This window comes from Diabrotica undecimpunctata, chromosome 4, assembly GCF_040954645.1.
Source record: "Diabrotica undecimpunctata isolate CICGRU chromosome 4, icDiaUnde3, whole genome shotgun sequence".
NCBI lineage: Eukaryota > Metazoa > Arthropoda > Insecta > Coleoptera > Chrysomelidae > Diabrotica > Diabrotica undecimpunctata.
This window is the reverse complement of record NC_092806.1, coordinates 130,742,123-130,755,404: the sequence shown is the minus strand read 5'-3', so window position 1 is coordinate 130,755,404 and position 13,282 is coordinate 130,742,123. Positions and strand designations below refer to the sequence as shown.

The 13,282-nt window shown below is 32.9% G+C and overlaps 1 protein-coding gene across 2 annotated transcripts in view; it reads right to left on the bottom strand.

Annotated features, from left to right (window-relative positions):
- Positions 1-13,282, bottom strand: part of LOC140440019 (lysoplasmalogenase TMEM86A) — a 90,388-nt gene that overhangs the window by 31,531 nt on the left and 45,575 nt on the right. For both annotated transcript variants that reach the window (XM_072530256.1, XM_072530255.1), the window contains exon 3: positions 5,259-5,452. In XM_072530256.1, coding sequence (XP_072386357.1) covers positions 5,259-5,452 — 194 coding nt within the window. The remainder of the gene's footprint in view (positions 1-5,258; positions 5,453-13,282) is intronic.

Sequence of the window (13,282 nt, the reverse complement as noted above, 5' to 3'; positions counted from 1 at the left end):
AAGAAGAACGCAAAAAGAAAAAAGAAGCAAAAATTCAAAAACCGAAGAGAATTAAGAAACGAGAAGAAAATTTTAGTAGCTCAGAATCGGAAGAAGATTTGGTAGAATATACTGACTCTGAAGATGATTTAGATCCTGAAATATTTGAAGAAAACGAGCAAATAATTGAGAAGGAAGTGACAACAGTTGGAGAGTTGGGAAAGACCCAAATCGCGCTTAGTATTTGGGTTGTTGTGGAGTACACATCTAAAAAACATATTAAACATTTTATTGAAAGAATTGATAAAAAGATTGAAAATGAATGGAAAAGTTGCTTTTTAAGATATAAAAAGAGTAGTAATACCTTTTTTTGGCCTGATATAGAAGACACAGATATAATAGTTGAAGACGATATCGTAAAAACTTTACCAGAATCCGTTAAAGACAGAAGGGATCATTTTATTTTTGACGTAAATTTTGTCGGGTTAAACCTTTAAATCTTAAAAAGTTTGTAACTTGCTTAAAAATAAATAAATTAAAATTTTTCAAACACTAAAAAATTCGTTTTTTCTTGCAATTTTAAATTATTTACACTTGCCCCAAAAATAACACACGCTGTTGTAAACTAAAGTCCATTGTCACACTTACCCCAAATTGACGGGAAAGTGTGAACCATGGATACTTAAAAAAATTTATCATAATTTCCATATCTAATGTTACGAACGTGCCCAAATTTAAATATGTGTAGTAAAGTCCGTAAGCATTCTAGGAAAAAAATATCATGACTTAAAACATCTCCTAAAGCATACAAAATATGTCATAAAAATCATCTAACTGAAAACTAGTTCACACTTCGACGGGTCAACTTTTCTTATTATGACACAATAATCTTCATTCTGGCTATACAAACTATTGTCACCAGAAAAGCATATGTAATTATTTATGATTATATATATTATGATTATAGTCACTAGAAAAGCATAAGGGTTTGATACATAAACTTAAATCATTCATGCCTAAACAATATTCAAATATATTACAATCATATCTAGCGAACAGACATTTTAGAGTTAAACAAGAAGATGCATACACTGATCTCAAGGATATTGAAGCAGGTATTCCACAAGGGAGTGTATTGGGTCCAGTCCTATATCTAATATACACGTGTGATATACCTGAACTAGAAGACGACACCATAGCTACCTTCGCAGATGACACTGCTCTCTTAGCGGTAAGTGAAACCGTCGAAGAAGATACAGAAAAACTACAAAATTCAATAAATAAAATCCATGAATGGACCAAAAAATGGAAAATTAAGCTGAATGAGAATAAATCAGTCCATATAAATTTTACCAATAAGAGAATTAATAATATTCCTATTAGAATAAATGATGTCCAAGTGCCTATTGCAACATCAGCAAAGTACTTGGGGATCACTCTTGATGCGAAACTTCGCTGGAAAGCTCACGTGAAGAAGAAAAGAGAAGAACTAGGCATCCGCTACAAGAAAATGTATTGGTTAATGGGAAGACATTCCTCTCTATCCATAAATAATAAACTCCTAATCTATAAACAAATACTGAGACCAGTATGGACCTATGGCTGCCAACTCTGGGGCTGTGCCAAGCCTAGTAATATCAAAGTAATCCAGATATTCCAGAATAAAGTACTGAGGAACATCGTAGATGCGCCTTGGTACGTTAGGAACAACGACCTTCACCGGGACCTCAAGATGGAAGACGTCAATCAGATAATCAAGAAATTTGCATGGAGCCATGAACAACGACTCCACCATCATGTAAACGTCGAAGCTATCCAGCTCCTCGACAATACGAACCTAGAGAGAAGGCTCAAAAGAACAAAGCCTTTTGAACTGGTATAATGAGTGAGTGAAAAGCAGAGTAAAGTGTTGTGCGAGTATGCATGCTAAATTTATTGCTAGTTATTAGAAATAATAGGAAAGATACTAGTGAGTAGACACCTAATTTTAAGATTTCACTAGTAAGAAACAAATTGATAATTGGTCTTACTGACCAGATTTTAATGTAAGTACACTTCTGTGTCTAGTAAAAAAAAAAAAACTAGAAAAGCATAGCACACACAAACAATTATTTATGATTATTATGACGAATCCGATATGAATTGTCAGGAATGTGGCAAAATAAATTTTGGGTAATTACACTTTTTAGTAAAATTAATAAGTAATATCAACTTGTTTGTTCGTTGTAGTATTGCAAAATTAATAACACCCAGTGGTTTTTATCAGCGGTTTCCGATACCAATTCATATTTTTTATCCTTGATGTACCGACATCCGTTGTGTACTTATTGTTAACAAACAAAATAGTCTAAATACTCAAATAGGTATTTTAAAATTTATGTATTATTTTTTGTTAATCCAAGTTAGATTTACTTGATATTGTCTCTATATTTTAATGAGAATTTAACGATATTACAAATTGTCAGAGCGAAAACCCTTCCCCTTATTTTCTAAGATGGCGATCGGGGGACAAGGGTGGTCCCACAAACTTGAACTTAAGATTATACTTACCCTCCCAACACATAAAAAAAAATAAAATTGTACCTCTAAGAAATGCACGCGAAGGCATAAAAAATGTAAAATTTCAATGGACTTAATATGTAATCAACGAACTTAATGTTATTTGTGGTGTATGTATCAATCCTATGTACAATAAACCAATTAGCTGAAGTACGACCGGTGTATAATAGATGGCTTCCGGAAGAATTATATAATCGTCTTTCTATTTAGTATTAGTATCGTGTCATATTTTATCGCTGGTATACTTTTTTGGTATACTATAATTGTATATAATGGAATATACTTTGTTTCAGTTGTATTTTCTATCTAGGTACTGTTAAGAACCGCTGCACTAATCTTTATGTTTTATAATCTCTTAACGAGATGACTAAATATAAACTTGTTGCGAAATATTTATGTCGAAAAAGCCACCGAACCCCAAAAAGTCATACAAACAAGCTCAATTTTGCCGAAAATATCAATTTTAGGACGCTAAATAAGATGTAAACACTTTTACTCCCGGGTTTTCCCTAAAACCCCCCACGTATAGCGGGAAAAACGAAAAAAAAAAAAAATCTATTAAATATAAAATGTAGCTGAGATAATTTTGAACAAAAACATTTATTAGTATTTTTTGTGTAGAATGAATGGTTCTCACAGAAACAACGATTGAAGCGATCAGTAATTTTGAATGTGTTACGTGCGCGAAATCAATTCTCATTAAAATTTGTACCAGCTCGACGGTAAAAATACGGTAAAAATTCAATATCTTTTGATCCTATCGACAATAACTTCATAACGTATAGCATGAAATTGTAGTTTTGAGTTTTGACAACAAATGTGAAGCATTTGAAATATGCTTAAAAAAACGCTGAATTTAAACTTTTACATTGCAAACGATCTATCGCGTTTAAAACGCCCTTTTTTAATTACACTAGTACATTTTTCAAAAGTACATAACTTATGCTATAAATTACACCCAAAACCGTCCTCTTGGAGGCATTTCCTATGACGTGCGATCGTTTGTAGTTGTTTCTGCGTTTTTAGTCATACTTCAAATGCCTCACATTGGTTGCCAAAAATCAAAATTGAATTTTCATGTTATAGGTTTTGAAGACTGATCTGCAATAATGAAAATTTCACTACAAGCGGTCAATGAAAGTAATAAATTTTATTGATCTCGCGAGAATCGTAAAAAATTTATTTAAAAAAAAAGTTTATTTATTGAACAGCTTTATAGAAACTGACATCATTTGCGGCAAAATACAAAAATTCATACGAAAGCTGCACTCTTCACCTTTAAAACGCATTTTGATTTTTGTCGATAGGAAACTCTGATCAAAAACTCTGATGCCTAGTTGATACAAATTGTATTCAACATTGATTTCGCATATGGAACTCACATTTAAAATCACCGGTCGCTTCAAGTGTTGTTTCTGAGAGAACGGTTCATTCTACGTAAAAAGTGCTAATAAACATTTTTATTTAAATTAATCTCAGCTACAATTTTTATTTGAAATATTTTTTTTCTACGGCGTACAGATTCTTGGTAAATGGTTTTTTTGTGTTTTTACCCCCCTGTGAAGGGGATTTTATGGGAAGCCCGGGGGGTTAAAGCTCCATGTAAACAGAAGTGTTCTTATTGAATTTGCATTCGTTTTATAAGGATATTTTTCTTTGTTTTTTTGGGCATAATAGGAGCTCGTTCCTCTGCCCTCATTGGTTATATAATAATAATGAGATATATAATGAGATCAGCCAAGAATATGTCGACAATACAGCGTCGAACTATTGGTTGACATCAGGAAAGATGTTTCCCGAGACTGAGGGCTTTCTACTTGCCATTCAGGATCAGGTTATTCCAACTAAAAATTACCTGAAATATATTGTTAAAGATCCTCAAGTCCAAAATGACAAATGCCGATATGGATGCCAAGCCCAAGAAACCATCCAAAATCTTACCGGGGGCTGCCAGGCGTTTGTCGGAACTGATTATAAAGAACGCCGTGACTCAGTAGGAAAGGTTATCCACCAAGAACTAGCTGACAAACTGGAACTTCTCCAAACCGACCATCTTCCTTATTATCAATATGTACCTGACAGAATGCTTGAAAATGACAACTACCAGCTATACTGGGACCGCACTGTGCTCACAGACCAACCAGTGGCACATAATAGACTGGATCTCATACTAGTTAATAAACTTACCAGGCAAACACTTATTGATGTGGCGATACCTAACAATAATTTGCGTGTTAAATACAATGAAAAGATCGCTAAGTATAGAGATCTAGAAATACAAATCAGGAGACAATGAAGAATGGAAAGTACCCAGACAGTACCTATTATTCTATCTACTACTGGTGTTATTCCCAAAAACCTCCTAGCGAACATCAAACAGCTGGGTCTAAATGAACATCTTAATGAGGCCATGCAGAAAGCTGTACTCCTTGCGACGTCCAGATGTGTATGAAAATTTTTGGAATATACTCCAGCAAACCAAGTCACCTAGGGCTTGATAACACGGAAAGAGTCCCACCAGAGCTCAATCCTTTTGATACCGTAGGTATCTGGGATGAGTGAATTTTCGCCTTAGAAAGAGTGTGAGCGGTATGGCTAAATCTGGATAATAATAATAATTTTTAGCCGTTTATTTAATTTTATTAATAATGTATAGCTAAACAACGGCCTTTTTTAAAGAGAAAATATTTAAAGTTAAATACAATATCGATTACACTTACCCATTGTGCCTAATGTATACAAAACTGTAGCAAGTGGAATTTGTAGAGGTTTAAATCCAAAAGCCATAATATACTGGAGGTGGCCTATCATAAACGCAAACATTCCTAAGTCAAAATATTGATTCCATACGAGTAGAGCGTCACCTATACAACAAAATATTAATCCTAGAAGAATTTTTCTGGAATATTTATATCTGAAACAAAAAAAAAAACTATTTGGAAACTATTTTTTTTGGGTTTTCAGCTTATATAAAATACTATAAGTAACTTTACCCGTCGCATGCGACGGGAAATCCAATCAATTGTCATCTAGAGACAGTCGTTAAATTTTTAAAATAATAAACTTTTTGCATATAATCCAAGTAAATATAAAGTATGATCTGGTGCACATCTGACCTGACATCATGTTTTTTTTACAAAATTTAAGAAACATTTATTAGATAAGAAAATTTTTAGAATAGTTTTTTTAAAATATGTTTAGCAGAAATTTATTAACAAAACTAATTTTATTTGGTGAGTTAATATAATTTTTTTTCTAGTTCCACTTTGTAAGATATTTTGTATTTTTTAGCAGCTCTTCAAAATAATTGTAAACACAATTGAAAGCTCGAGATAAAAAATAGTTAGCCAATAGCCCCTTTTAATGACTCCAACCCATCCAAAACATAATATAATATACATAATTACAATATAAACATAATTTTTAATAATATAATATATAGGGTTTTTATCGCGGTTCTCAAAGAATTAGTTTGTAAGTACTTTTTTAAATTATCTTTATTATATCTACTATGAAACACACATATATATCTAACCTAGCCAATGTAAATTTAAAATAAACTATCTTTAAATTGAAATTCTTATGAAACTAATTAAATTCTATAGACAATGTAAAATTTAAACAAACTATCTTCAAAATTGTAATTGTTATGACACTAACTAAATTATATTAACAAAATTTTGTACCTTTCTGTCACTGAATGCCTAAATGAACTGTTTTCCACTATATAGATTCTAATCACTACTCAATGTCTTCGTGCTTCGGTTATCCTTGTTTTTGTGAAATTACTTTTTCCAATTATCAGCTTCCACCAATTTAAAATATATTTCTTCTTAAGCATTTATAAACCACCAAGCAAACCAGCAAACAGCATTTATATTTATTCTTCTTTTCAATATACCAATATCCAATCACCATATAATTATCATAAGTTGATTTATACTAATCTCCAATCATAATATAATTTTTAATTTCTTCCAATATCCAACCAATATTCTTCTAATATACTTTCCAATATTATCAAATTTTAATACTAAATCACCGATTATTACATACTTTATACTTTCTTCCTAATTCTGACTAAACTGTAACTGATCTGAATTCTTCTTACTAACTGAATGAACTCTAACTAACTTTCATACTAAACTGGCCCTCTTGAATCCAAATCACCGAGTATTTATACCTTTTCAATCTTCTAGAACCATCTGGTAAGAAATCCTATTCAATTTTGTTCTATTTCTTCTATATGGATGTTCTGGAAAAAGTATATGTTCGAACCACAGACATAACCATTATTCGAGAATGTTCTCTCGTAAACAAAGGTCAAATTCTGTATTCTGGAGAATTCTTTAATTTTCTATTGATAATTTTGTTGACATTTAGGCTTTTCAGATCAGAATATACACTTAAATCAGTAACTAACACTCTAATTTAATAAACTACACATTTTAAACAACATATTATTATAACCCCACTTTATATTCGTAATTATTATCTAAACGTCACTTTAAAGAGTATTTTTGGTTGCCTAGTCACATGGCTCACTTAAATATATCTACAACATTATAATTACTAAAATAAAACTTTTTTTACACTTATTACATGCTAATTTCTTAAAAATGCCCTCACATAAATAATTTTTATTAAATTCTCTAGTATATAACTTCTTAAAATAACCAAATACTTTTTATATCTAATAGTATCTAGTATATAATTTATAAATTATTTTCTTTAAACACCAATCATCTCAATATATATATATATATATATATATATATATATATATATATATATATATATATATATATATATATGTATATATATATTGGTGGCACGCTATATAAATTATATGTACTAGTTGTTTATTTATTAGGCTAGTTGTTCATTTTGTAATCAGTCAGAGACATTTTCAGGTGAATAAAGCAAATTTACCTTGTATTTACCTTATGCTTTATTTACCTATAAAGAAAATATGTCTATTATCATCCATAGTGTTATGTGATATGTCGTATGTCGCTATACGTTCATTAATAACGAAGACGATGTGTATTGCCCTTTTAATAGTCTCTTTGTTTGTTTTTTCTATCTAAATATATTCGTTATATCCTCCCCTTTTATTTGCTATGTCGCATGTTAAACCACAAGAGAAGAAGTCAAAGAGGAGATCAACAACAAAATAAACAGCATGGTAATCTCAGATATTAATCAAGAAAACGTGTGGATGATATGTAGAATAAAATCAAAAATATCTGTAATTCAGTGGTAGATAATAAACTTAAACCAGAAAACAATATAAAGAAACAGCCATGGATGAGACAAGAAATATTGGAGCTAATGGAAGAACGAAGAAAACACAGAAATAAGAATGAGGAAAGGTACAAAGAAATAAATAAAATCATTAAGAAAAAGATTAAAGCAGCAAAAGAATCATGGCTATAAGATCAATGCATAGAAATAGAGTACCTAGAACAGAAGCATGACACTTTTAACCTACATAAAAAGATCAAAAACTTAACGGGAGGAAACGGATCACGAAGTCATAACTTAATACTAGACGAGCACAACAATCTGTTCTACGAAAATGAGAGAATACTTGAGAGATGTAGGCAATACATGGAAAAATTATTGAAGGAAGAGAAGTCAGTGTTTCTGGATGTTCAGTACCAGAAATAACGCTCAGTGAAGTAACATATGCAATAAAAAGACTAAAAACCAACAAAGCACCTGGACCTGATAACATACAAGCTGAAAAACAACCAATTCAAACTCCTAACGAGTCTACTGAACAAAACCTATGAAACTGCAGAATTTCCTACAGATTGGCTAGTTTCCAGCTTCATACCCAAAAAGGCAAATGCCACCAGATGCTCTGATCACAGAATTATAAGCTTAATGAGCCATGCACTCAAAATCCTTCTTTCTGTTATTCACTCTCGCATATATAGAAAACATAAGCAGTGTTCAGTTTGGGTTTAGAAGCTGAACGCGAGAGGCCCAATTTTCCATGCAAGTATTGATACAAAGAGCTCGAGACGTAAATTGCGAAGTCTACGCATGCTTTATAGACTTTGAAAAAGCATTTGACAAGGTGCAACATCAAAAAATATTTCTAATTAAAAATTTATACTTACAGCAAAGGGCAACTGTACGAGTAGACAACGAAACCTCACAATAATTCACGATAAAAGGGGGAGTACGTCAGGGATGCATTGTTCAATACTTACTCATAAATGCTGTTCAGGAAAGTTATTGATGGTTTAAGAGAAGGTATAAAAATCAATGGTAAAATCATAAACAATTTAAGATATGCGGACGATACGGTTTTGATTGCTTATAATGCGGAGGATCTGCAACCATTAATAGACCGTCTAGTGGAAGCCTGTGACAGATACGGCATGAAATTACACTGTAAGAATACCAAAATTCCTGTAGTAAGTAAAAACGACGTAATACAGCATCAATTCACAGCTAATAATGAACCCTTGAAAATAATCGACAAAATTACATATCCTGGATGCAGCCTAATAAGGAATGGGACCACTCACAGGAAATAAGATGTATAGAAAAGGCGAGAGCTGTCTTCAATCGCCTCAGGAAGATTTTATATAATATGCACCTGAACATTAATATAAGAACACGAGTCTTGAGATGCTATGTATTTTCTACCCTTTTATATAGACTCGAAGCCTGGACCTTGACGGAGGCAACATCCAAACGATTAGAAGCCTTCAAAATGTGGTGCTACCGATGCATGCTCAGAATTTCCTATATCCATCATGTTACAAACAACACCGTGATCCAACGTATGAATAAAGATCTGGAAATTATGCGTATCGTGAAAATCAGAAAGATGACATACTTAGGGCATGTGATGCGCAATAAGAAGTATCAACTTACATTATTTAGAAACGTCATAATTACCACACACGTGTTATTATGAACAACAACCTACGTTTTGCAGATAGTTAATTTGAATTTGAAAATGAAAGTCATATATTTGACCTGCAGTTAAACATATCAATGACAAAGATAATGATGGATACCAGCTTGAGGTTGTGAAGTCAGCATCACTACAGAAAGAAATAAAACGCAGATGTGATCTAGCAAAGTTGCCGTAGAAAAGATGGCCAAAATATGGAAGAACACTCAAATTTCACGATCTCTAAAAATGAGGTTGATCAACTGCTTAATATTCACAATACGGACAAACGGATGTGAATATTGGACCCTACGACAAGCTAAAAGAAGAAAGTTAGACGAAACTGAAATGTTCTGTTGGAGAAGAATGTTACGAATTCTGTGGACCGATCACCGGATGGATAATTCAATTTTATATGAGCTAAGTCTAGGACAACGCAATGAAAGAGGAGAACGGTTGGTGCAGTTCTGCCAAGAGGAAAAATTTGTAATTATGAATACATGGTTTTGTCTACCAAAACGTAGACTATATACTTGGAAGTCTCCAAGCGATCGAGGAGACAATATTGTAAGAAATCAAATTGATTATATAACAGTTAATGAACGATTTAAAAACTGAATAAAATCGGTCAAGACTTACCCGGGTGCCGATATTCGGTCAGACCATACTCTACTGTGCTCTACAATCACAGTTAAGCTAAAGAGAATCTGTAAAAATCAGAAAACCTCCAAAATATCACTAGATACACTCCAAGACCCATGCACTCTAAATAAGGTTTCTCAAGAAATTAACGACAAGTTCCACGAAATTAGACTAGAAGATACCAACAACATAGATGATTGCTGGGAACAAATGAAAACGACAATAACCACTGCATCTCGAGAAAATCTTCTAAGACGACCAACAGTTAAAAATGACTGGATGACACAAGACATCTTAGATCTAATGGACGTTCGAAGGCAGTATAAATCCATAAACAGAGAAAAATACAATGAAATACATAAAGAAATCCGAAAAAGAATTAAAGTAGCAAAAGACCGATGGCTACAAGAATCCTGTTTAGAAATTGAGAAACTGGAGCAACAATACGACAGCTTCCATTTGCATAAAAAACTAAAAGAATTAACAGGCAAAAGCAGAACTTATGGGCAAAACAAGACTCTGGTGGTAGAATTTTAAGTGATAAAAAAGAGCGCTGTACCGAGTGGGAAAATTACATAATAGAATTATTTAACTATGACCAAAGAATCTACCAAGAAATAACATCTAACCGAGATACAGGCCCACCGATTCTAATCTCAGAAGTTCAGAAGGCTATCGACCAAGCGAAACGAAGGAAAGCTTCTGGTCCTGACGAAATATCTGCAGAATTGTTAAAACTATTAGATAATGAGAGTGTTGCGATTATCACATCCTTCTTTAATAAGATATACAGCAGCGGCAAATTACCAGACAACTGGTTAGAATCGATATTTATAACTATTCCCAAGAAAAAGAATGCCAGACAGTGTAGCGACTATCGACTTATCAGTTTAATGAGTCACACGCTCAAAATTTTTATGAAAATATTGCATTGTCGCATATATAAACTTTGTGAGGGGATAACTGATGATGAGCAGTTTGGTTTCCGAAACGGTATGGGTACTCGAGAAGCTCTTTTTTGCATGCGAATACTCTTACAAAAGAGCATTGAGTTTAGGAAAAATATTTACGTATATTTTATAGATTTCGAAAAAGTCTTTGATAGAGTATCACAAACATTATTATTTCAATGCTTAGACTCAGTTCGTCTGGACACGTATAACATTAGATTCCTTAAAAATCTTTACTACAATCAGACCGCTTGTGTTAAGGTGGACCAAGAGGTTTCAGCTAAAGTTTCTATTAAGCGTGGTGTCAGACAGGGATGTGTTATGTCACCGATGTTGTTTAATGCCTACACTGAACCAGTTTTTTAAATAGCGTTAAATAATCGCCGCGAAGGTGTTAAGCTCGGTGGTGAAATTATTAACAACATCAGATACGCCGATGACACCGCAATAATGGCAGAAAGTCTAGAAGATCTTCAAACCCTGTTGAATGCTGTAAACAACGAATGCACTGAAAAGGGCTTAACAATCAACGCAAAAAAAACAAAATGGATGGTGGTCGGAAAAATTAATATTGAAGACTCAGTACTTAGATCAGATAACAAAATCCTGGAAAGGGTGGAACACTTTAGATATCTGGGTAGCTGGATTGACTGCAGGGTTGAAAGTGACGAGGAAATTTCGACCAGAATAGAACTCGCACGGAAAAACTTTATTAACTGGCGTTCTGTATTATGCAGTAGAAGTCTGTCGTTGACCACACGTCTAAGAGTATTGAAGTGCTACGTCTGGTCCACTTTGTTCTATGGATGTGAAACCTGTAACCGTTTCAAAAGATTTAAAAGAAACTCATTATATATTTCGATTATATTTTTTTTTAATAAAACTAATAGCCCCATCTATCTGTCAAGTACCTACCTGTAGCCGACTCAAGGATTCTTCTGTAATTCCCAAATATCTCCGGTAGATGAGCATATTTTTCAACTTGTCACTCACGCCCAATTTCCAGATTCAGGCGCCATGACAGCGCTTCGCTCTTTTCTGTTAAGACCGTCCAACCGTTAAGACGTGTTTCCAAAGTGGGTCTCAATTCAGAGGTGAGCAAATAAATCCTTTTCTTGTCCATATTTCAGATAGATATTTATTTTTTTAGACCCTTATTGGAGAGGCTATAATGCTGATATTATATTTCTAATACTCGTCGCAAGATAGTATTGCTATGGAGTTATTCCAGATCATGGCCCAGTAGCAGTATCTTTTTATGGAATCCCTAACCCCTCTTATCTAGGATGGTGGTGATTTGATATAGTACGTAGCCATTCATAATTGTATTTCAGTAATAAATCTAGAATAACAGCCTCCCGCGTCAGGAAACTTTTTTTAGTTCTCCAATACCTGTTTAGTTATGTAATCTAGAATTATTTAGACCCTACCCGAAGTTGACCCTACCCGAAGTTGACCTACCAATGTTGTCCCTATTATAGGCGGATGATACACGTTAGTTATCACAAATTCTAGTTGTCATACTAATAACTAAACATCAGCTTTTTTTGTTTCTAAATATAGATGTGTCTTACAGAAATTCTGATGTCTACCTTTCCCAGTAAACTTATTAAGGCTTGTCTTTGTAGAACTTTAATGTACCCAATTTTGAACTATTAGTAACTCTTTCCTTTTATTTGTGTATTTCTAAATGTGTCTATAATGACGCGCTGCGTTATTACCTTATGTTATTCGTGGATTAAGTCATAGATGAAAGACTCTATGCTTCCGAACAAACGATGACACATTTGTATTTTGTATCTTATGGCGTTAATGATACGATTGTATTATTATTCTTATGTTATTCGTGGATTAAGTCATAAATGAAAGACTCTACGCTTCCGATCAAACGATAACATTATTTTTTTGTGTTTTATTGTGTTAGGTCTCATAACGACTACGCAGTAAATTATCTGTTTTGTATCTTGGTGACAACACTAGTATGTTTTGCTTTATATTACTTATGAAATTTCAAATAATAATATCTTAATTATATTGTTTCGATTGAATGCGAGCATTTGGTCTCAAATAATGATTTGTAGATATGTTTTGTTTTATTCCGCTTTGTTCATGATATTGGTTATAGGTGAAATACCCTATGCATTTTGAGAGTGAGAATGCAATTTTTTTTTTGTTTACATTTTTATAGTTGAGTCATTTCTATGCGTTCTGTTTCGCTTTGTTCTGAAATCTT